The sequence below is a fragment of the Mustela putorius genome, unplaced genomic scaffold, assembly GCF_011764305.1.
Source record: "Mustela putorius furo isolate JIRA1106 unplaced genomic scaffold, ASM1176430v1.1 tig00003899_pilon_pilon_pilon, whole genome shotgun sequence".
Classification (NCBI taxonomy): Eukaryota; Metazoa; Chordata; class Mammalia; order Carnivora; family Mustelidae; genus Mustela; species Mustela putorius.
Genome location: NW_025422048.1, coordinates 486,171 through 505,927, shown reverse-complemented (window position 1 = coordinate 505,927; position 19,757 = coordinate 486,171). Strand labels below are relative to the sequence as shown.

Genomic DNA, 19,757 nt, shown 5'->3' with positions numbered 1-19,757 from the left:
GTTCTCCTGGATCAAGAAATTTAAAAATTTCTAATTCTTAAAATTTTATTGTACCTCTCATAAATGATTTCACTTTCTACCCTGACCTCAATTTAATCTGATTTTCTAACTCACTAATTTGGCTTTCGGAAGTCCATCCTGCTATTCTGTGTGTCTGCTGTTTTTTAATCATGTTCTGTGATCACCATACCATCCTTCGTCAATTTTTGGTGCAGTGTTCCATGATTCCTTGTTGCCTGTCACATTGCAGGTGGTGCCCTCCGTAAGTTAGTGTCCACATTTTTATTTCCAGGGTAAAAATACAGCTCTCGAAACCATCTGTTTGTATGTACCAAGGTTTTATTTAAGTAGTTATTGAGGAAACCAGCAGGAAGACAAAAGGCCTGGGTGCAGGAGCATTGGAGAAATAGAGACACACCCAGTCGGTAGGGATAGATGGCCATAACAAGGGCACTAACCCGCTCCCAGGAAATAAAAGCGTATCACCTGTGGGGTTCACTTCTCTACCAGGCTGTTAAGGAAAACAATGTATTGATTTCTGCTATAACCTCTAATGTTACAGTCTTACAGAATTATAACCCTTTGTACCCTCGTGGGTCGTGGTCTGTGATCACACTGCGACAGCTACGCTGTGCTTCCCGGAAGGTCACGTCAGTGTCCAGCTGGATTGTTAGAAAACGCTTGAGCTTGGGAAAAAAGAATCTATTTTCTTACTTCTTCTGAGTTTGTAACACATTTTTCTCCTCCAAACAGGGTTAAACCTGTTTGCAAATTGCCAACCATGGCTGCTTTCTGCCGCCGCTTGGTCGCCTGTCCTTGCCTCTAGCCGCTGTTGTCTGGGATATGCTGGTGAGAGAAGCCCCCGGAGGGAGGCCTGGGGCAAGGTGAAGGCTCATTTCGAGACACCCATGGGTGCCCCTCGTTTCTCTGTGGGGATACTTGCCCTTCACAGCCCTGAGTATCAGCTTTCCCAGTCACCACAAATTTCAAGGGGATGCTGTCATTTTACACATGGGATCTTAACCTACTGCTTTACTTGTTGGCTAGAATTAAGGCCTAATGGCTCCACGTGTACATCTTTCTGAGGTTAACTTGAACTCGTCAAAGCCATCCGCCCCTTTAAAACTCTGATCTGTGGATGCGGTGGTCAGCAAAGCGCGTGTGCATCCAGGCCTATGCGGTTTGCAACCGGCGGGGACCCGCGCTCGTCCGCCCACCCACGCCTCTGTTTGAGGCAAGAGTCCGACAGGCCGACGGAGGTAATCACAGCCGTCCATACCCAGAGCTGTGAGGGGGCGGAAGCGACTTTTGGTGCTGGTTCTTGCATTTTGTGGTTTGCTGCTTGTTGAAATGACTTGCATCTGGCCTCCCGGCGACGACGACGTGCCCCCCAGATGTGTTTTGCTCCAGGCCTCACCAGGAGAAGGAACACATGAGTTTTATTTGAAATGTATGAAGCGTAATCTGAGATGCTTACATCACGAGATCTCCTGCCAACTTTAACAGCCTGTTTTCCTATAAAAGAGGAAGGGGTTGCCGCGGGCGGCCTGATTTGTCAGGAGGAGGCCGCTTTCCAGACGGCTCCCTCCTTTCCTCGCGACGCGGGGAGCGGACCGATGTGGCACATCTGCTGGGACTGCGCCGTTCACACACGCAGAACCGGAAGCTGGGGGCGGGGCTCGGGACCGGAAAGCCGGGGGCGGGGCTCGGGACCGGAAAGCCGGGGGCGGGGCTCGGAAACCGGAAGCCGGGAGCGGGGCCCGGACGGTCAGGGTTGCTGCTCTGTCTCACAGCCCAGCACCTCCAGCCGCAGGGCGATCTGGCGTTTCCAGCTCTGCGGGTAAATTCGAAGGTACCGCGTCAGGAGCGGCGGGTCCAGAGGATTCACCACGGGGGTGAAGGAGTCTTGATTTCCCTGAAAAGCCTGCAAGAAGGAGGACGGCAGTTATTGGTTGTCTGACGGGAAGTACGTTACAACGCTTGCCCCCCTGCTCCCGGCGGCCCCCGGGCTTCCCACTGTGGCAGCCGCAGGCCACCACCCGCGTCCGCAGCGCGGCCCGCACCCGCCTCGGCACCTGTCCCCGACTGAATGATGCCGCGAACACGCAGGTCCTTTACCTGCACTCACGAATGTCTCCCATTTTTCCACACGCGCTTCCACACACACACAGGCACGCACACATCTTCTGAAGATGTTTGTAATCACAGAATAACATTATCATGTCCGCCAAATGTCATGCTGATATAATAGAGCCAAATGTTTAAAAATTTCCAGTTACCAATACGCTATCCCTTACACAATTTTTCCAATCCAGAATCTAATAAAAATTACACATCACATTTACTTATCATCTCTGTAAATCACCTTTAATCCAGAACAGACTCCTAGTTTCTGGACTTTTTTTTCCTTCCTGACACCGACATGATTAAGTGTCTAGCACTATTGTGTTGTAGAATGGCCGACATTCTAAATTTGTGTGACTGTTTTCTCATTAGATTTTGGTTAAATATTTTTTTTGACATTTCTTCCTTTCTCTTAGAGACAGAGAAAAACAGAGAGAGCCCAAGCAGGAAGGGAAGAGGGAATATTACGACCCTGAGATAGAAACCTCAGCCTCTACCAAGAGTCTGAAGCTTAACCAACTGCGCCACCAGGTGCCCCTTGGTTAAACATTTTTACTGAGAAAACCCAGTGTATGATGTGTCCTTCCCCTTACATCACATCAGGGAACACATGATGTTAGTTTGGCACGTAAATTGAGGATGCAAAGTTTGATCACGTGGAAAACGTGGCCCACCAGATCACTCTGTTATGGAGGTGATCATGTCCCTTCTCTAACCATCTGTAGAATGATACTTCTAGACCATGTAAAGATTCCCCAGCAAACTTTCATCCCATGGTTTCAGCATTCAGTATGAATAGTATATTGATGACTGCAAATTGATTTCCTAATTTTGTCATTTCTTCTACATTTAGTAGCTGGAATTCAGTGGAGAAAAACTCCTCCTCCCCCTTTATATTTGTAACTATGATTCTGGACTCCTGGATTCCTTCTTTCTTGTATGTATTATAATGTTAGCATCATTATTCTTTCTGATGCTCAAATTGTCTCAAATTTGACCAGCAGGAACCCTTTCCACCCACCTCTTGTGTCCTCCTCGTAAGACTGCATCAGCATCCATGCATTCAAGCATCAAGGTGTTCTGCAGATACCTGGCAGTTTCTCTGCTCCAGCTTTGGAATCAGTAAGCTTTCTAAGCACCCCAGCTTCCTCTGACTGGGAAATGGGACCTAGAGACAAAGCACTGACCCAGGCCGAGGCTCCTGTGCAGTGTGTCATCTCACGTTGGACACTGTTATCTCATGGCAGAGGCACAAGAGACTGAGTCGGACACACGCGTCAAGTTTCTGTTTGGACTTACATTCCATTGGTCAAAATGAGGACTGTTGCCAAGCCCAAAGTCAATGGAGTTTTCAAGAAAGTGGGCAGTGAACAATCAAGAACAATAATACCTTTTATCTCATCTGCTGTTTTCTGTTCGTTTAGAAATTCTAATTTCTTGTTCCAGCAGTAACAGGTGGTCTTCTGTAGGGTGGAGCAGTAGGTTTGTTAGTCCAAGAGCATCCTCTACTGTTGGTAAAGTGAAGTGCAATATCTTTAGCAGGTGGGTCGGAAAAGGGGCCGGCGTCTGCGACAGGGTTTGCTTTTGCTTTCATAGGTCACTTGATCTCCACCAGTTGATCATCCCCAGGCCTCCGGCAGGCATATCCCCCTTCACCAGGAATGGTGTCACCTCTAGTCCCACATCTCTCAATACTTTTCCTTTCAGTTCCAGAAGCCAATGCTCTGACCCATAGGTCTTGAATGTTAACATTTCCTCACTCTCTGTGGGAATTCTTCTCACCAGAGTGATTTTATCTGTTTCCTACCACTCAGCATTTCTGTTTTTTGAACAGTCTCTCCTAGATGATCCAGAGTGCACTCGGGAGCTAGCTCAGCTGGCTTTGCTGGTTTATTCACTACATCCTTCTAAACAGAAACTCACAGGATTCTTTGTATTCTCGCTATTCTGTAGACGAGTTATGGGTGGTTTTATGCAATTAAAAATACATATTCATAGCATCGGTGAAGAGAGATTCATTTCTTCCTTTCCAATTTAGATGCCTTTTATTTCTTTCTCTTGACTAATTTCTCTGGTTATAACTTCCAGTACAATGTTGAATACAAGTGGCAAAAGTGGTTGTCCTTGTTTGTTTTGTGAGAATGAATAAAAGGAGACCCCTTTAGAATGGAGTCAGGAGGCCAGCAGGGTGAGCTTACACACCTTACCACTTGTCCTCAACTGAAGATCCCACAAGAAGAGATGGCTTTCTTTACGACTTTCCTACCAGAGAAGGACGGAAGGAAGGTTCACCTCTTATCCACCCTCATCCTGGCAGCAGCCCAGCCCATAGGAGACAGTCACAGCTCATCCAATGAGAAACCACTACACTTCCAACTTCTGGTTTATTCCAGCTTCCCCCTTTCTGTATAAAAGGGTGTGCCTCTCTTCTGTGCTGCAGACTTATCTATGGTTCTGCCCTGTTCCAGACTGGAATTCTCTGCTATTCCAAAATAATCAATTTTTGCAGATAAAATAACTGGCAGTTTTCTTTTTAAAGTTAACATTTGGCCATTTCTCCACTATATTGTCCCTTTCACTCTGGGATCACAGTTATGTAATGTCCTATTACATGTCTTGTCTCTGTGCTCCGTCCTAGGTAATTTCTTCAGCTATATCTTCCAATTGACTAAATTCTCTTTGGTTATGTCTAATCTGCTGTTAAATTTTTCTTCGATTTTCAAGCTTCAGCAACTGTGTTTTTCATTTTTTTAAAAGATTTTACTTATTTGACAGAGAGAGAGAGAGAGAATGAGAGAGCACAAGCAGGGGGAGTGGCAGGCATAGGGAGAGGGAGAAGCAGGCTCTCCTGCTGAGCAAGGAGTCGGATGCAGGACTCGATCCCAGGGGCAGGACCCCCTGACCATGACCCAAGCCAAAGGCAGACACTCAACCAACTGAGCCACCCAGGCACCCCTATGTTCTTCATTTCTAAAAGTACTTTGGTTTTCCCAAAACAACCTAATAATTTTAGATAGTTTGTCATTTATTCTTATGTTTTCATAGTCCATCAATATCTGATGTTTTTGGATTGTTTATGTATTAGGTATTATGTATGTATGCATTTATGTATTGATTGTATCTGCTTACTTGTTTTTTTTAAATTTAATTCAAAATTTTTTTGAAAGTTGGTTCTAGGGGCACCTGGGTGGCTTAGTGGGTTAAAGATTCTGCCTTTGGCTTGGGTCATGATCCCAGGATCCTGCAACCAAGACCCATACTGGGGGGGGGGGTTCTCTGCTCAGCAGGGAGCCTGCTTCCTCCTCTCTCTCTGCCTGCCTCTCTGCCTGCTTGTGATCTCTGTCTGTCAAATAAATAAATAGAATATTTTTTAAAAAAAGAATTGAAAGTTGGCTCTACATCTGGGGCACCTGGGTGGCTCAGTGGGTTGAGCATCTGCTTTTGGCTCAGGTCATGATCCGGGGTTCCAGAGATTGAACCCCAGTGTCAGGCTCTCTGCTCAGTGGGAAGTCTGTTTCTCCTTTTCCCTCTGCCCCTCCCCCTGCTTGTGTGCTCTCTCTCTCTCTTGCAAATAAATAAAATTTTTCTAAAAAGTAGGCTCCACACCCAGCTTGGGGGTTTGACCTCATGCTTCTGAGATCAAGAGTCATATGCTCTACCGACTGAGCCAGCCAGAGGGGCTCACTTGTGGTCAAGTTGGTTTGTTGTCTTGCGTGTTTGCTAGTATTTATTATCTTATCATTTTAGGATGTGGGAATCGTGGGAGACCTACACTGGGAGTGCTTTCTTCTGAGCGGACTTGAGCACAGTTCTGCCAGAGGCCCAGAGCTGCTACTAACCCACAACTACTTTATCCCTTCTGGAGTTCATTACCAAATGCATTCAGTTCTCCTGGCAATTTGCTCAAAGCTTAGTCCTAATAGCAATATAAGTCCTAACAACTAATATAAGTATTTTCCTTTGGTAAAGTTCATCCATTTTACATTTTCTCATATTTTACCTCTCTTTGCTCTGATTTCAGCTCATTATTTTCAAATCAAAGCTCATGGGTTTTTGTTGTTGTTGTTCTCATTGGTGAGGACCCCTTGCCTTGCCAAGTGTAACAATGCATTAAGAAGTGTGTGCTATAGGGTGTCTGGGTGGCTCAGTGGGTAAAGCATCTGCCTTCAGCTCAGGCCATGATCCTGGGGTCCTGCGATTGAGTCCCACATCAGGCTCCCTGCCCTGCGGGAAGACCGATTCTCCCTCTGCCTGTTCTTATGCTCTTGCTTGTGCTCTCTCTCCCTCTCAAATAAAAGAATAAAATATTTTTTTTAAAAAAGAAATATGTTCTGTAAGTGAGATAGTCTTTTTATTGGGGTAATATATACATAACAAAGGATTTACCATTTTGTCCAGTTTTAAGTGTACAATTCTGTGGCATTAAATAGATTCACGATGTTGTACAAGCATCACCACTGTCCATCTCCAGAATTCTTCATCTTGCAAAACTGAAACTCAATGCATTACGCAGTAACTCTCCATTATCCTCTCCCCCAAGTGTTTGGTAACCTCTCTGTTCTACTTTCAGTGTCCATGAACTTGCCCTTCCAGCTACCTCATTATAATTGTTAATTTTAAAAAAGATTTTATTTACTTACTTATTTGTCAGAGAGAGAGAGCAGGAGCATGTGAGAGTGTGCGCACGAGCAGGCAGAGTGGCAGGGAGAGGCAGAGAGAGAAGCAGGCTCCCTGCTGAGCAAGGAGCCAGAGTGGGACTTGATCCCAGGAGCCTGGAATCATGACCTGAGCCAAAGGCAGCAGCTTAACCCACTGAGCCACTCAGACGCCCCTGTAATTGTTAATTTTGTGTATCAACTTGGCTAGGTAGGAGGTGCCTGGATATTTGGTCAAACTATTCTGGGTGTGTTGTTGAGGATGTTTTTGGATGAGATTAACATTCAAATGGTAGAGTGAAGAAAGCAGATTGCCCTCCAATTGTTTGAAAGCCTGAATAGAACAAAAAGGCTGACCTTCCTTTAAATACAAGAGAACTCTTCCTGCCTGACTGCCTTTAACCCGGACATTGGCTTTCCTAGCTTTGGGGTTCAAACTGAATTACTCTTCCTAAGTCTTGAGCCTGCTGGCCTCCTGCCTGGGATTTACACCATCACCCATCTTGGTTCTCAGGCTCTTGGACTCAGACAGAACTCGACCATTTGTACTCCTGGGTCTCCAGCTTGCTGGTTCAACCTGAAGATCGTGGGACTCGTCAGCTTTCATAACCGTGAGCCAGTTCCTTACAATTATCTCTTTATACACAGACATACACACACACACACTCTATCAGTTCTGTTTCTCTGGAGAAGGCTCACTAGTACAGTCATGGAAATGGACTCATACAACACTTGTCCTTTTATGTCTGGCTTATTTCAGTCTGCCACATGCCCCATGACCCATTGTGGGGTGTGGCCTATTTCATTTAACATAATGTGTTCAAGGTTCATCTATATGGTAGCATGTATCAGAGATAAACCCTTTTAAAAATGGGAATGTCTTCTGGAATATAGATTATCTATATCCTGGTCCACTGAGCCACCAGAAGTGGAAGTCTAACGCAGCGTTGGAGGACCAGGGAATTCCTCCTGGAGATAGTGTTTATCTGAGACTTAAAGAATCAGCCAAGAAAAAGGAGTTCTTCACCCCCTGCTTCTCGCCATCATCCTGGATGACATCGACATCCACAGGATAATCAACTTTTGGCTCTCCTCTCCTCTTTCCTGGGATTGTATATCCTTGCTTAGAGTCACTGTGTCCTCCCCAAATGCCTTTCATGGTGTCCTATTACTACAGGTACTCAATAAAATATGTCCTCAAAGTTTGATCCTATATCAACCTTGTTATGTTTCTAAATGTCCAGCCCTAGGAGAGATTTTGGGCCTCTCCCATGAGACCGGCATACCTTTACTTGGCCATTCTGAAGAACAAGAGTCCAGCTGCGGCCATCCTGACTGCCGGCGATGAGGAACTCCTTCACATACATGTCGGTGAGGAGAGACCTCACCCCCTGCGTGATGACTCCTGTGACTTTCATTGTCTTCTGGAAGTCCACTTGCAGCCACTCTTTTGGATTATTTGCCTGGGGAAAGTCAGTTAGACTAGTAACCTATTGGTTACTATTTGCCCCCAGAAAATTTCTTCCCTACCATGTCAGAGCAGGCATCACTCTGCATTTTTTAAAAAATATTTTATTTATTTATTTGACAGACAGAGATCACAAGTAGGCAGAGAGGCAGGCAGAGAGAGAGGAAGGGAAGCAGGCTCCCCGCTGAGCAGAGAGCCTGATGCGGGGCTCCATCCCAGGACCCTGAGATCATGACCTGAGCCGAAGGCAGAGGCTTAACCCACTGAGCCACCCAGGCACCCTCTCACTCTGCATTTTAACGGTCTCTTTGTCAGTCTCCCTTCTTAGACTCTAAGCAACCTTACTGCTGCAATTTTTCATGATTCGTCCCTGTGCCCTCAGGGTCTGCCATTTAATAGGAGCCCAGTAAGTGTTTCCTGAATGAATATACAGGCCCTATACAGACAGACTTATAAGAGCTATTCAGGGACTGAAAAATCACAAATCCAGTGGTTCTGGGAAAACAACTGTGCCCAGCAAACTGTACATGATGGCCACTTTCCTTTGAGGCACCAAGAAACGTGCGAAGAGGGCCAGTTGTTGAGAAGGGTCTGCCAGACCGACTTCAGCTACCATGGTTCCATCACGAAGACATCAGCCCAGTATCGCTAGAGATTCTGCAGCCCGGAGGCTCAGTTAGGGATCACTTCCCCCAACAAATGCTATGCAGATTTCTCCCCCCGCCCAGACACAACCACCCTGGCACCTTTGGGAACAATCAGGTGACAGAAATGCCTTTAAAGAAACAGTCAAGGACCTGTTCTGTTCTTTCCCAACCTGCACCCCTCCTCTGCGTCAGTTAGATGGAAGATCTGCCACCTCTTACCTGAGGCCTCCAGGCGTTAGCTCTCCCCTGCAGGTGTAGTCGGGCTTGGGACGGAGACCAAGTGGCGAACATGCTATTCAGGTAGGATGAGGCAGTAATCTGGGCATCTGCTATCGCTTTATTCTCCATTCCCAGTGGCATGCTGCAACCTCAGAGAAACGGAAGGACTGTAGTCGTCAGAAGATGCCTGCGTCCACTAACGCTCCAGGACATCACTTCCCAGGCATTAATTTCTGCATTGGTTCTGTTACTGTTAGCCTAACAAGCCCCTCATTTCTGAGTCAGCTCTTCCCAGGTCTGTCTGAACCCTAGGCTTACAGTGACCAAGTCCTCGGTTTGGTCAGGACTGCACTGGTTTTGGCATTAACCATTTTGTGTCCCGGGAAACCCCCCTACTCTTGAGAATGCCAGGACAGTGACTCATCCTCCCCAGGGTTGGGAGAGGGGAGGATCCATGATGGCTTGGCACTTACTGTTTAAATCACAGCCCATAAGCTCCATGCGAAGAGTGCTGCGGATGCTGTAATGTGTTGGGTGCAAACGGATGTACCGAGCAATGATTGGAGGGTTAAAAATATTGTGTTTTATCCCAGATGAATCCACATTGCCAAAGAAGACCTGTAGGGAGGGATTAGCACAGGTACATGGAAAGTGGAGACAGTACAAAGCAATCACATCTTCCTTCTAATTTTGCTTTGCATGTTTCTTAACAGCATTCAACACTCAAGTAAAACCCTTCTGGCTAGACAGGATGTTAGAGTGGAATACAAGAAGGAGAGAAACCCCTGGAAGAAGTCAGGGCTGGTGAAGTGCTCTTCTGCTCTGGGGTCCTGTAAAAGGCTCAGCAAAGTTGAAGAAATCATTTAGGGCTCTGCTATCCCAGCAGTCTGAACATCACCTGGGAGCAGTTAGAAATCCTGCATCTGGGCTCTGTTCCATGTCTACTGAATCAGAAGGCAAAGTTTGAGATGCACTAGCTCAGGGCAGAGTCAGCACCCTGCCCCACAGCCTCTGAGCAACCTTCCAGGAATGTGGTATGTGTGTGTGTGTTTATGCATGAACTGTCAGGCTTTAATTAATAATTCATTGTATATGAATTCTTGAGACACATGTTAACATCCAATATGTGGGGTTTAAGACCTTGACAGGTCTAGGTTCCAGAGGAAAGTGCATGGCATATTTAAAGGAAAAGGAACACAGTTTGAGAAACATGATAGTGATGCCTATTCAAACGGCTTAGATTTAAACCATGGCATACAGTATAACGAAACTTGAAAATTATCTTTTACAAAACATTTGCGATTTGTATCTGCTTGAATATACTAAAACAGGAATTAATGTGTCTGTTATATAATCACACATCAGAGTTATAGTATTATGGGGAATTTTCTAAGAAATTGTTTGCTGGGGCACCTGGGTGGCTCAGGTGGGTAAGTGTCTGCCTTCAGCTCAGATCATGATCATAGAATCCTGGGATCGAGCCCCACAATGGGCTCCTTATTCAGTGGGGAATCTGCTTCTTCCTCTCACTCTGCCCCCCCACTCATTCTCTCTCTCTCTCTCAAATAATAAATAAAAAAATCTCTAAAAGAAGAATATGGGGGCACCTGGATGGCTCAGTGGGTTAAAGCCTTTACCCTTGGCTTGGGTCATGATCCCAGGATCCTGGGATCAAGCCCCGCGTTAGGCTCTCTGCTTAGCAGGGAGCCTGCTTCCCCCTCTCTCTGCCTGCCTCTCTGCCTACTTGTGACCTCTGTCTGTCAAATAAATATATAAAATCTTTAAAAAAAAAAAGGAGTTCATTTTCATGTATGCTGTGAGGGTTAGGGTAATAATAGACATCGGGAACAAGACAAGAATGTCTGCTTTCACTGTTTCTATTCAAGATTGTAAAAGAAATCCTAGCCGGAGCAATGACACAAGAAACGGAAATAAAAGGCATCTATATTGGAAAGGTAAAAGGAAAACTATCTCTATTGTCAGATGACATAATCTTATATATAAAAAATCCTAAATATAGAAAGCACATAAAGTTAGTAAGTGATTTCAATAAAATAGCAAGATATGAGATCAACACACAAAAATCAGTTGTGTCTCTATATAGGAGCAATGAAAAAATCTAAAATGAAATTGACAATTCTATTTTTTAAAGATTTATTTGACAGAAAGAGAGAGAGAGAGAGAGGGAGCCTGTGAGTGAGGAGCAGCATGGAGGAGGGGCAGAGGGAGAAGCAGGCTCCCCACTAAGCAGGGAGTCTGATGTGGGACACGATTTCAGGACCCTGAGACCTGGCCTGAGGTGAAGGCAGATGCTTACACCACTGAGTCAACAAGGCATCCTCAAAAATTCTATTTAAAATAGCATCAAATGGAATTAAATACACAGGAATAAATTTAGTCAAGGCGGTGCAAGATTTGTGCACTGAAAATTACAAATCATTGCTGAAAGAAATTAAAGAGGACGTAAATAAACTGAAAGTCATCCTGCCTCAGTAAACCGAACAGGTAATATTGGTAAGATGTCCGTAATCCCCAAGGCAATACAGAGATTGAATACAACCCATATCAAAATCTCAAAGAGTTGTTTTGCAGAAATGTTAGAGCCAATCGTAAATGCATGTGTCCCTGCGAGGGACACAGATAGCCAAAACCATCTATCCGGAAGAAGAACAAAGTTGGAGGACTCGCACTTTCCAATTTCAAAACGTATTTCTGAGCTCCAGCGAGCGATCCCCAAAAGTGTGGTACTGACACAACGGTAGACATATAGGTCAACGATTAGGAAGTTAGAGTGAGAAACAAACCCACGGGTTTATGAATAGTTGGTACCGAACAAGGGTGCCCAGGCCACTCAATGTAGGAATGAGCAATGTCTTCCAGGTGTGGTGCTGGGAAAACTGGATATCCGCAGACACGAGAAAGAAGGTGGAGTCCAGGATAAAACCGAAATTGAACCCCCCAGATGGCTCACAAGCCTGAATGTAAACAGGAAACTATGAAACCCTTGGTATAAAACACAGCTGTAAAACCCGGTGGCTTTGGTTAGGCGAGGTTCCTTAAATACGGTGGCAGCCAAAGCACAGCCACAAAAAAAGGAGGAGGAGGAACAGAAGAGGAAGGAGGAGGGAGGAGGAGGAGGAGGGGTGGGAGGAGGGGGAGGAGCCGGAGGAGAAAAACAAAGGATAAGTTGTACCCCAACCAAAGCAAATCTATTTGTGCACCAAAGGGCTCTGTCTAGAAACGGTCTGTTTCTAGACACTGTTACACAAGAGTTTCTTAAATGGGGTAGGAAAGGCATAGGCACACGAGAAGCAGGAGGAGGAGCGGGCAGGGAGGAGGAATAAGAGGGGGAGGACGGGGAGGAGGAGGAGGAGGACTTGGGGAGGGGGAGAAGGAGGAACAGTGTAGGCCGGGAAAGGCCGGAAACCCCTGCCCCAGGACGGGAGAAGCCTTTGCCAGGCACCTGGGCGACAAGGGCGTCTTCTTCCGGACGCCCAAAGAACACTTTGAACTCAGCCACAAAGAGGCGGACAGAGCCGGGCCGAGCACGGGAGCCGACAGACGTTCCTCCGAAGCGCGCGTGCAAGCGACCAGGAGGCCCATGGACAGCCGCTGCCCATCGGTGGCCGTTAGGGACGTGCACGTCCAAAGCCCTGGGAGGGGCGCCTGGGTGGCTCGGCGGGAGGAGCGTCTGGACTCTGGACCTCGGCTCAGGCCAGGCCTGTTCTCTGGGTTGCGAGACCCAGGCCCGCGTCAGGCTCCACGGTGGGCTCTGCGCCGGGCATGGAGCCTGCTTCAGCTTCTCCCCCTCTCTGTCGCCCTCTGCCCCTCCTCCGCTCCCTCTCTAAGAGGGCGGGGGCGGGGGGCGAGGTTGCCGTGAGATGCCACTTCGCCCCCCAGTAGGACGGCTCTTCTAGGCCCCAGAAAGACCAACCAAGCGGGAAATGACCAGTCTGGGCGAGGATGTGGAAGAACTGGGACCCTGGCCCACTGCTCCTGGGATGGGGGAGTGGTCCGGCTGCGGCGGGGAAGGTAGCCAGGGAATGACCCTAGGACCCCGCGAGCCCGCTCCTAGCTCCACAGGGCACGGCACGGGAAACAGGAGCTCAGACAGAACCTTGTAGGCGACCGTCCACTGCGGCGCAGTTCCCACGGGCCCGGAGGTGGACATCACCGCCAGGCCTGTCCGCTGAGGACCAGAGTCCACGACTCGTGGTCTCTCCGTGCTGTGGCCTCCTGTCCACAGCCATCAGAAGACACCAAGTGGGGGAGGAAGGGGGGTGCCGTGGGGAGCGTCTGCCCGCCAGCTGCGGGGCTTCCTTTTGGGGGCGGGGCCCACGCTGTGGAGCGAGATAGGGGTGACGGTCGCCCCTCACGTCGAGGGTCTGCTTGGGGCCACGAGGTCCTCCCCCGTCTGGGGTCTCTTGGGTAGGACGTCCCAGTGGGGCGGAAGGTGAGCCTCCATCTCCTCCGCGAGGCGTCGTGGGGGGTCGTGGGGGGGGGAGGGGCGGGTGGGGGGCAGGCTCCCACTCGCGCCATTTTCGGCGGGGGCCCGAGCTCCCGGCAGGGGCCGATGGGAAAGCGGTGACCTCACCGGATCTACGTGTCCCGAAGTGTGTGGCCCCGGACCAATGATGGGGGTCGGTCCGTGGTCGCTAGGAGACGGCGGCGTAAGGGTCCGAGTCACGAGTCCCAACCCGGTGGTTGGAGATGTTGGGACTCGCTGAGCCCCGCCGAGCCCCGCTGAGCCCCGCCGATCTCCGCCGAGCGCCGCCGAGCCCCGCCGAAGCCGCTGAGCCCCGCCGAAGCCGCTGAGCCTCGCCGAAGCCGCTGAGCCCCCCGCCGAGCCCCGCCGAAGCCGCTGAGCCCCGCCGAGCCCCGCTGAGCCCCGCCGAGCGCCGCCGCCGAGCCCCGCCGAAGCCGCTGAGCCTCGCCGAAGCCGCCGAGCCCCGCCGAAGCCGCTGAGCCCCCCGCCGAAGCCGCTGAGCCCCGCCGAGCCCCGCCGAAGCCGCTGAGCCCCGCCGAGCCCCGCCGAAGCCGCTGAGCCCCGCCGAGCCCCGCCGAACCCCGCAGAGCACCGCCCACCTAGGCCCGTCGCCGAGCCCGAGCGCAGCCGAGGCCCAGCATGCCGGCCAAGAGGAGCCGTCGAGGGTCGTCCGGAGGCCAGAGGCAGGCCCGCTCCCGCACCGCCCGAGCCGAGCTGTCGTTCTCCGTGAGCCACGTGGAGCGCCTCCTGCGCGAGGGCCGCTACGCCCGGCGCCTGGGCTCGTCCGCGCCGGTCTTCCTAGCGGCCGTCATCCAGTACCTGACGGCCACGGTCCTGGAGCTGGCGGGCAACGAGGCCCGGAACTGCGGCAGGACGCGCATCACCCCGGAGCTCGTGGACATGGCGGTCCACAACAACGCGCTGCTCAGCCGCTTCTTCGAGTCCACCACCATCTCCCAGGTGGCCCCGCCCCATGACTAGCTGCCGCCCCACGCCACCCGGCCGCTCGGCCCGCCCGCCCCAGCCGGGCCTGCTCCCCGCTGCGGCGGCCCGGGGCGGGCTGGGGCCTCGGGCCCAGCGCCTCGAAGTCCCCCCAAGGGGCTCAAGAAACCCGTGTGTCCAAGCAATAAAAGCCAAGGAAAGAAACCTGCGCGCCTGTGTGTGTGTTCGCGCGTGCGGGCGCTTCGGTCACTCGGTGGGCCACGTGCTTCGGGGATGTCCCCCGAAGGACAGACCCCCAGGCAGGGGGGTGGGGGGGTTCGGAAGAGCCGTTTCTCTCAGGGACGGTGCACGGGCGTGGCCCCGGGTGGGACAGGCTGGATGGGGGTGCGGGGGGGGGCGCTGGCGCCCCCGAGACCCCCACATGAGTGCCGAGCAAGCCAGAGCCCGGGACCATCCCGGGAAGGACGGGGTTCCTGGGGCCGCAGCTCAAGACCAGGACCGCGGCGTCGTGGAGGGGACAACGTGCCAGGGCGACCCCCCGGGGATGGGGCCGAAGGGTGGACACACCTGTCGGCGTGGACTCTGGTAGGGCAGGGGCTTGGTCCGGAAGGTTGAGGAGGGACGGTGCAGGGGTGACGGGCGGGGAGGGGGTGGGTTGGCCACCGCGAAGCGTGCAGACTTGGCGGGGTGGACACACTTGGGGCGGCGGGCGGGGAGCAGGGACTCGGCCCTCGCGAACCATGCGGACTTGGCCTTCGGGCCACGTGGCGCCGCGGCTTGAGTTCTGCTCGGCTTCCGTTTAGGGACGCTAGGGGACGCCCGTGCTAGCAACCCGGGCCAGCAGGCTGTCGCCTGGCAACAGCCGGCCCCTGGCCAGGCCCCGCCCCAGGACTGACGATTTGCATAGACAACGCCCCCTCCCCCCCCCCCCGTGAGGCCTCTGGCGGCCGATCCCGCGCTTTTCCTAGCGCCGGCGCGGCAGGGCGCGCGCGCACGCGCGGTAGTGCGGCCTCCTCCCCCACCCCCCGCACCCCCGCCTCACCTCGACCGAGCGAGCGGCTCGCAGGGCACGTCGCCTCCAGGCGCCGCCGCGCCCCACCGACTGCGTCAGAGAGCAGGCGACGAACATGGCGGCGTCCGCGGCCGGCCTGGGCGGCGGCGCGGGCCCCGGGCCCGAGGCTGGGGACTTCCTGGCCCGCTACCGCCAGGTGTCCAACAAGCTGAAGAAGCGGTTCCTGCGGAAGCCGAACGTGGCGGAGGCGGGCGAGCAGTTTGGCCAGTTGGGCCGCGAGCTGCGTGCCCAGGAGTGCCTGCCCTACGCGGCCTGGTGCCAGCTGGCCGTGGCGCGCTGCCAGCAGGCGCTCTTCCACGGGCCCGGGGAGGCGCTGGCGCTGACCGAGGCCGCCCGACTCTTTCTGCGGCAGGAGCGCGACGCGCGCCAGCGGCTCGTCTGCCCGGCCGCCTACGGGGAGCCGCTGCAGGCCGCAGCCAGCGCTCTGGGCGCCGCCGTGCGCCTGCACCTCGAGCTGGGCCAGCCGGCCGCCGCCGCCGCCCTCTGCCTCGAGCTGGCCGCCGCCCTGCGCGACCTGGGCCAGCCGGCCGCCGCCGCCGGCCACTTCCAGCGCGCCGCCCAGCTGCAGCTCCCGCAGCTGCCCCTGGCCGCGCTGCAGGCGCTCGGCGACGCCGCCTCCTGCCAGCTGCTGGCGCGCGACTACAACGGCGCCCTGGCCGTCTTCACGCGCATGCAGCGCCTGGCGCGGGAGCACGGCAGCCACCCGGTGCAGCCGCCGCCGCCGCCCCCGCCGCCGCCGCCGCCCCCGGGGCAGCAGGCGGGCCCCGGCGCCGCCTTGGCCGTGCCCGCCGCGCTGCTCCCTCCCAGCGCCGCCTCCGCGCCCGGCGCTTCCTCTCCCGCCACGCTCGGAGCCTTCGCGGACGTGTTGGTCCGCTGCGAGGTGTCCCGCGTGCTGCTGCTGCTGCTCCTGCAACCGCCGCCCGCCAAGCTGCTGCCGGAGCATGCCCACACCCTGGAGAAGTACTCCTGGGAGGCTTTCGACAGCCACGGGCAGGAGAGCGGGGGCCAGCTTCCCGAGGAGCTGTTCCTGCTGCTCCAGTCCTTGGTCATGGCTACCCACGAAAAGGACGGAAGCCGTCAAGTCGCTGCAGGTGGAGATGTGGCCGCTCTTGACTGCTGAGCAGAATCACCTCCTTCACCTCGTCCTGCAAGAAGCCGTCTCCCCCTCGGGACAGGGCATCTGATGAATCACTTCGACCAAGGGACTTTGGGCTCGTGGCAGAACTTCGTGCATCTGCCCTGGCCTTTGGGCCGAGGGGCGGGGCGGGGGGTGCGGGCGGGCGGGCGGCGGGGAAGGGAAGGGGGTCCGAATAAAAGACAGGAATCCTCGCAGTTCTGCCTTGCTCTTACTCCGCTTGCCTCCTGAGGCTTTAAGTTGATTACAAGTTACCTGTGGTCCCAGAACTTACTGCCGAGACGGTGGGAGGGAAACCACGTGGCAGGATCCATGGAGGACATGGCTCTCTTCCCCCAGACTGCCCACAGACAAATAAGAACCCCCTGGGTCGCCTGGGTGGCTCAGCTGCTTAGGCGACTGCCTTCGGCTCGGGTCATGATCCCGGGATCGAGTCCTGGGATCGAGCGCCGCATCCGGCTCCCACCTCTGCGGGGAGTCTGCTTCGCCCTCTGACCTTCTCCCCTCTCATGCCTGCACACTCTCTTTCTCGCTCAAGCAAATAAACAAAATCTTTACCAAAAAACCAACCAACCAACAACAACAAAAAAAAAACCCCAAACCAAAAACAAGTCAGAACCCCCTTTATCCCTTACCTCTTCTTCCACCTGACGCCCCGCCCCCTACATCTTTGTTGCAAAGTGAGGACTGGATTTTGCACAGCGCCCAGTACGTAAGCTATAGGATTTTTTTTTTTTTTTTAAATCGTGATTGGATTTCTTAGCACAGATCAGTGTCAATCCAAGTGGCCAACCAAGTTCTTTGTTTCGTCCGCCCCACACCTATTCTTCGGGATGATTTGACGCCCTAAGCGGTTGTGGCTACGGCCCCAGGTCCATAAGAAAGCCCTTCGGATGCTCCTAGCGTGGGGTTTAGCTTTCCTTCCATCTGTAACATGGGAACAGCTTCTCCACATAATCAGGAAGCAGAAAGGAGAAAAACAGGTGGCTGTCTTTCAGGTCCATGAGCTAGTCATCCCTTTGACACAGACAGTGTGTGTTAGTCCTCAGGCCGTGCCAGCCCAGGAGTCTACAGAGACCCTCTGCCACGTGGACCTCTCAGCTGCAAGGCCGCTGGGTCCCGTGCAAGGGGCGGGGGCGCGTTCTAACACAGGTGGGCCCGATGTGCCTTGGAATTCACCGTTCCGGTTCTAGGTTCTAGCCCCAGAGGTATGCCTAGCCCACGGGACGACTTTTATTTGTAGTAGGGATCTCTCTGCAACTCTGCCTTAACACAAATGTGTAAAATCAGCATGGTTCTTTCGTATCGCGTGCACGTGCCTATGCCGGACCGCGTCTTTGTTTCCCAAGAGCAGGACAGCAACCCGTTTCAAAGTACTACATTTACAAAGATTCTTGGTCCGCACGTTACATGCAAATGTTACAAACTGGGTGTTTTTAAATTCAATCTTTTCCTCTTTGCAGTTGTGAGAGTGATCACGAGAACTCTTCAGAATATAATCTCCCTCTCCAGTCATTCAGCTTTGGGAAAATGCATCCTCTAGGCTGAAGCTGTATACAGTACTAATCTTTTGGGGTGCCATTTAAGGACACAGTTTGGCAGATTTCTGTTTTGCCTTCAGTGTGTGTGTTTGGGGGGGGGAGGTGGATATATTGAGGGTTGTTACCATGCCTTAAGTGCCTCAAAATGGGTGGGACTTTCAGGGTAACCTTTACTACCTCTAGTTCAACAATGTGGAAGCAATAGGTAAGGGAATACAAGAGAGGCCCATCAGAGACAGAATCAGCTACCATTCCCATGCTGTCACTTGGCTGCCTGGAAGGGTCTTTCAGAGTCCTAGAAGCCTAGTCTAACTTACTGCAAAAGTGGGTAGGGTGTTAGAAACATGAAAAGAGGCTCAACATCATTCATCATCAGGGAAATGCAAGTCAGAACCACAATGAGATATCCCCTCACTGTCAGAAAGGCTAAAATCAGAAACACAAGAAACATGTGTTGGCGAGAATGTGGAGAAAAAGGGACCCTCTTGCACAGTTGGTAGAATGTCCTCTGGTGTAGCTGCTCTGGAAAACACTATGGAGATTCCTCAGAAAGTTAAAAATAGAGCTACCATCTGGTCAAGTAATTCCACTACTGGGTATTTACCCAAAGAAAATGAAAACACTAATTCAAATTGATATATGCACCCCTATGTTTATTGCATTATTTACAACAGCCATATTATGGAAGCAGCCCAAATACCCATCCATGGATGAGTGGATAAAGAAGACACACAGATTGGAATATTTCTGAACCATAAGAAAGAAATCTTGCCATTTGCAACATGGATGTATCTAGAAGTTATAATGCTATGTGAAATAAGTCAGAGAAAGACAGTATATGATTTCTCTCCCGTGGAGTTTAAGAAACAAAGGATTTGAAAGAAAAAAAGAGACAAACTAAAAACCACAATCCTAAATAGAGAAAACAAACTGAAGGTTACCAGAGGGGAGATAGGTGTGGGGGATGGGTGAACTGGGTGATGGGAATTAAAACTTACAGTGGTGAGCCCTGTGAGTAATGTACAGAGTTGTTGAGTCACTACACTGTACACCTTAAACTAATATAACACTGTTCATTATTTATACTGGAATTAAAAAAGAAAGTAGTTTAAAAAAAGTGGTTAGGGTGCATGGTCCTTTCCGGTTTTGCTTTTTCTTAGTATACGACTCTCACCCTGGGCTACAGGCCTGGCCAGCTGCCTTACTGTCTTATTGATGAGGGAGCAGAAGGCATGCTGAGGACAAAGCACAAGCTAAGACCCTGCAGGCAGGGTGCCTGGTGGGTTCCCTAGAGGAGGGAAAGGTGTGACATTCCTCAGGCACTCCTGGCTGCCCAAGAGCAAAGGAAGAGGAAAAATAAATGAGTAACTGATAGAGATCATAGTCATGCACGACATGAATCTCCCATCAGTTTTGCAACTGTCTAAATGACTCATAAGAATAAAAACAATCTTGGGGCGCCTGGGTG

The 19,757-nt window shown here is 51.8% G+C and overlaps 2 protein-coding genes and 1 long non-coding RNA gene across 5 annotated transcripts in view; 2 read left to right on the top strand and 1 right to left on the bottom strand.

Moving 5' to 3' along the window:
- Window positions 1-321: 321 nt before the first annotated feature.
- F8 (coagulation factor VIII) overlaps window positions 322-19,757 on the bottom strand; it is a 111,607-nt gene continuing 92,171 nt past the window's right edge. For 2 of the 3 annotated variants that reach the window (XM_045068047.1, XM_004779296.3), the window contains exons 23-26: window positions 9,587-9,731; window positions 9,114-9,262; window positions 8,066-8,242; window positions 322-1,924 (exon numbers count right to left, since the gene is read on the bottom strand). In XM_045068047.1, coding sequence (XP_044923982.1) covers window positions 1,769-1,924; window positions 8,066-8,242; window positions 9,114-9,262; window positions 9,587-9,731 — 627 coding nt within the window. In that variant the 3' untranslated portion in view covers window positions 322-1,768. Of the gene's footprint in view, window positions 1,925-8,065; window positions 8,243-9,113; window positions 9,263-9,586; window positions 9,732-15,583; window positions 15,806-19,757 lie in introns of those variants that run through there. The other variant, XM_045068048.1, reaches the window with a different exon arrangement.
- LOC106004365 lies at window positions 1,832-4,121 on the top strand. Its single transcript, XR_001177335.2, has 2 exons — window positions 1,832-1,966; window positions 3,126-4,121. It is a non-coding gene; the product is annotated as an uncharacterized LOC106004365 (long non-coding RNA).
- On the top strand, window positions 14,145-14,736 carry LOC101671531 (histone H2A-Bbd type 2/3-like). Its single transcript, XM_045068049.1, has one exon. It carries the CDS (start codon window positions 14,239-14,241, stop codon window positions 14,578-14,580), a length of 342 nt encoding a protein of 113 aa, XP_044923984.1. The 5' UTR covers window positions 14,145-14,238; the 3' UTR covers window positions 14,581-14,736.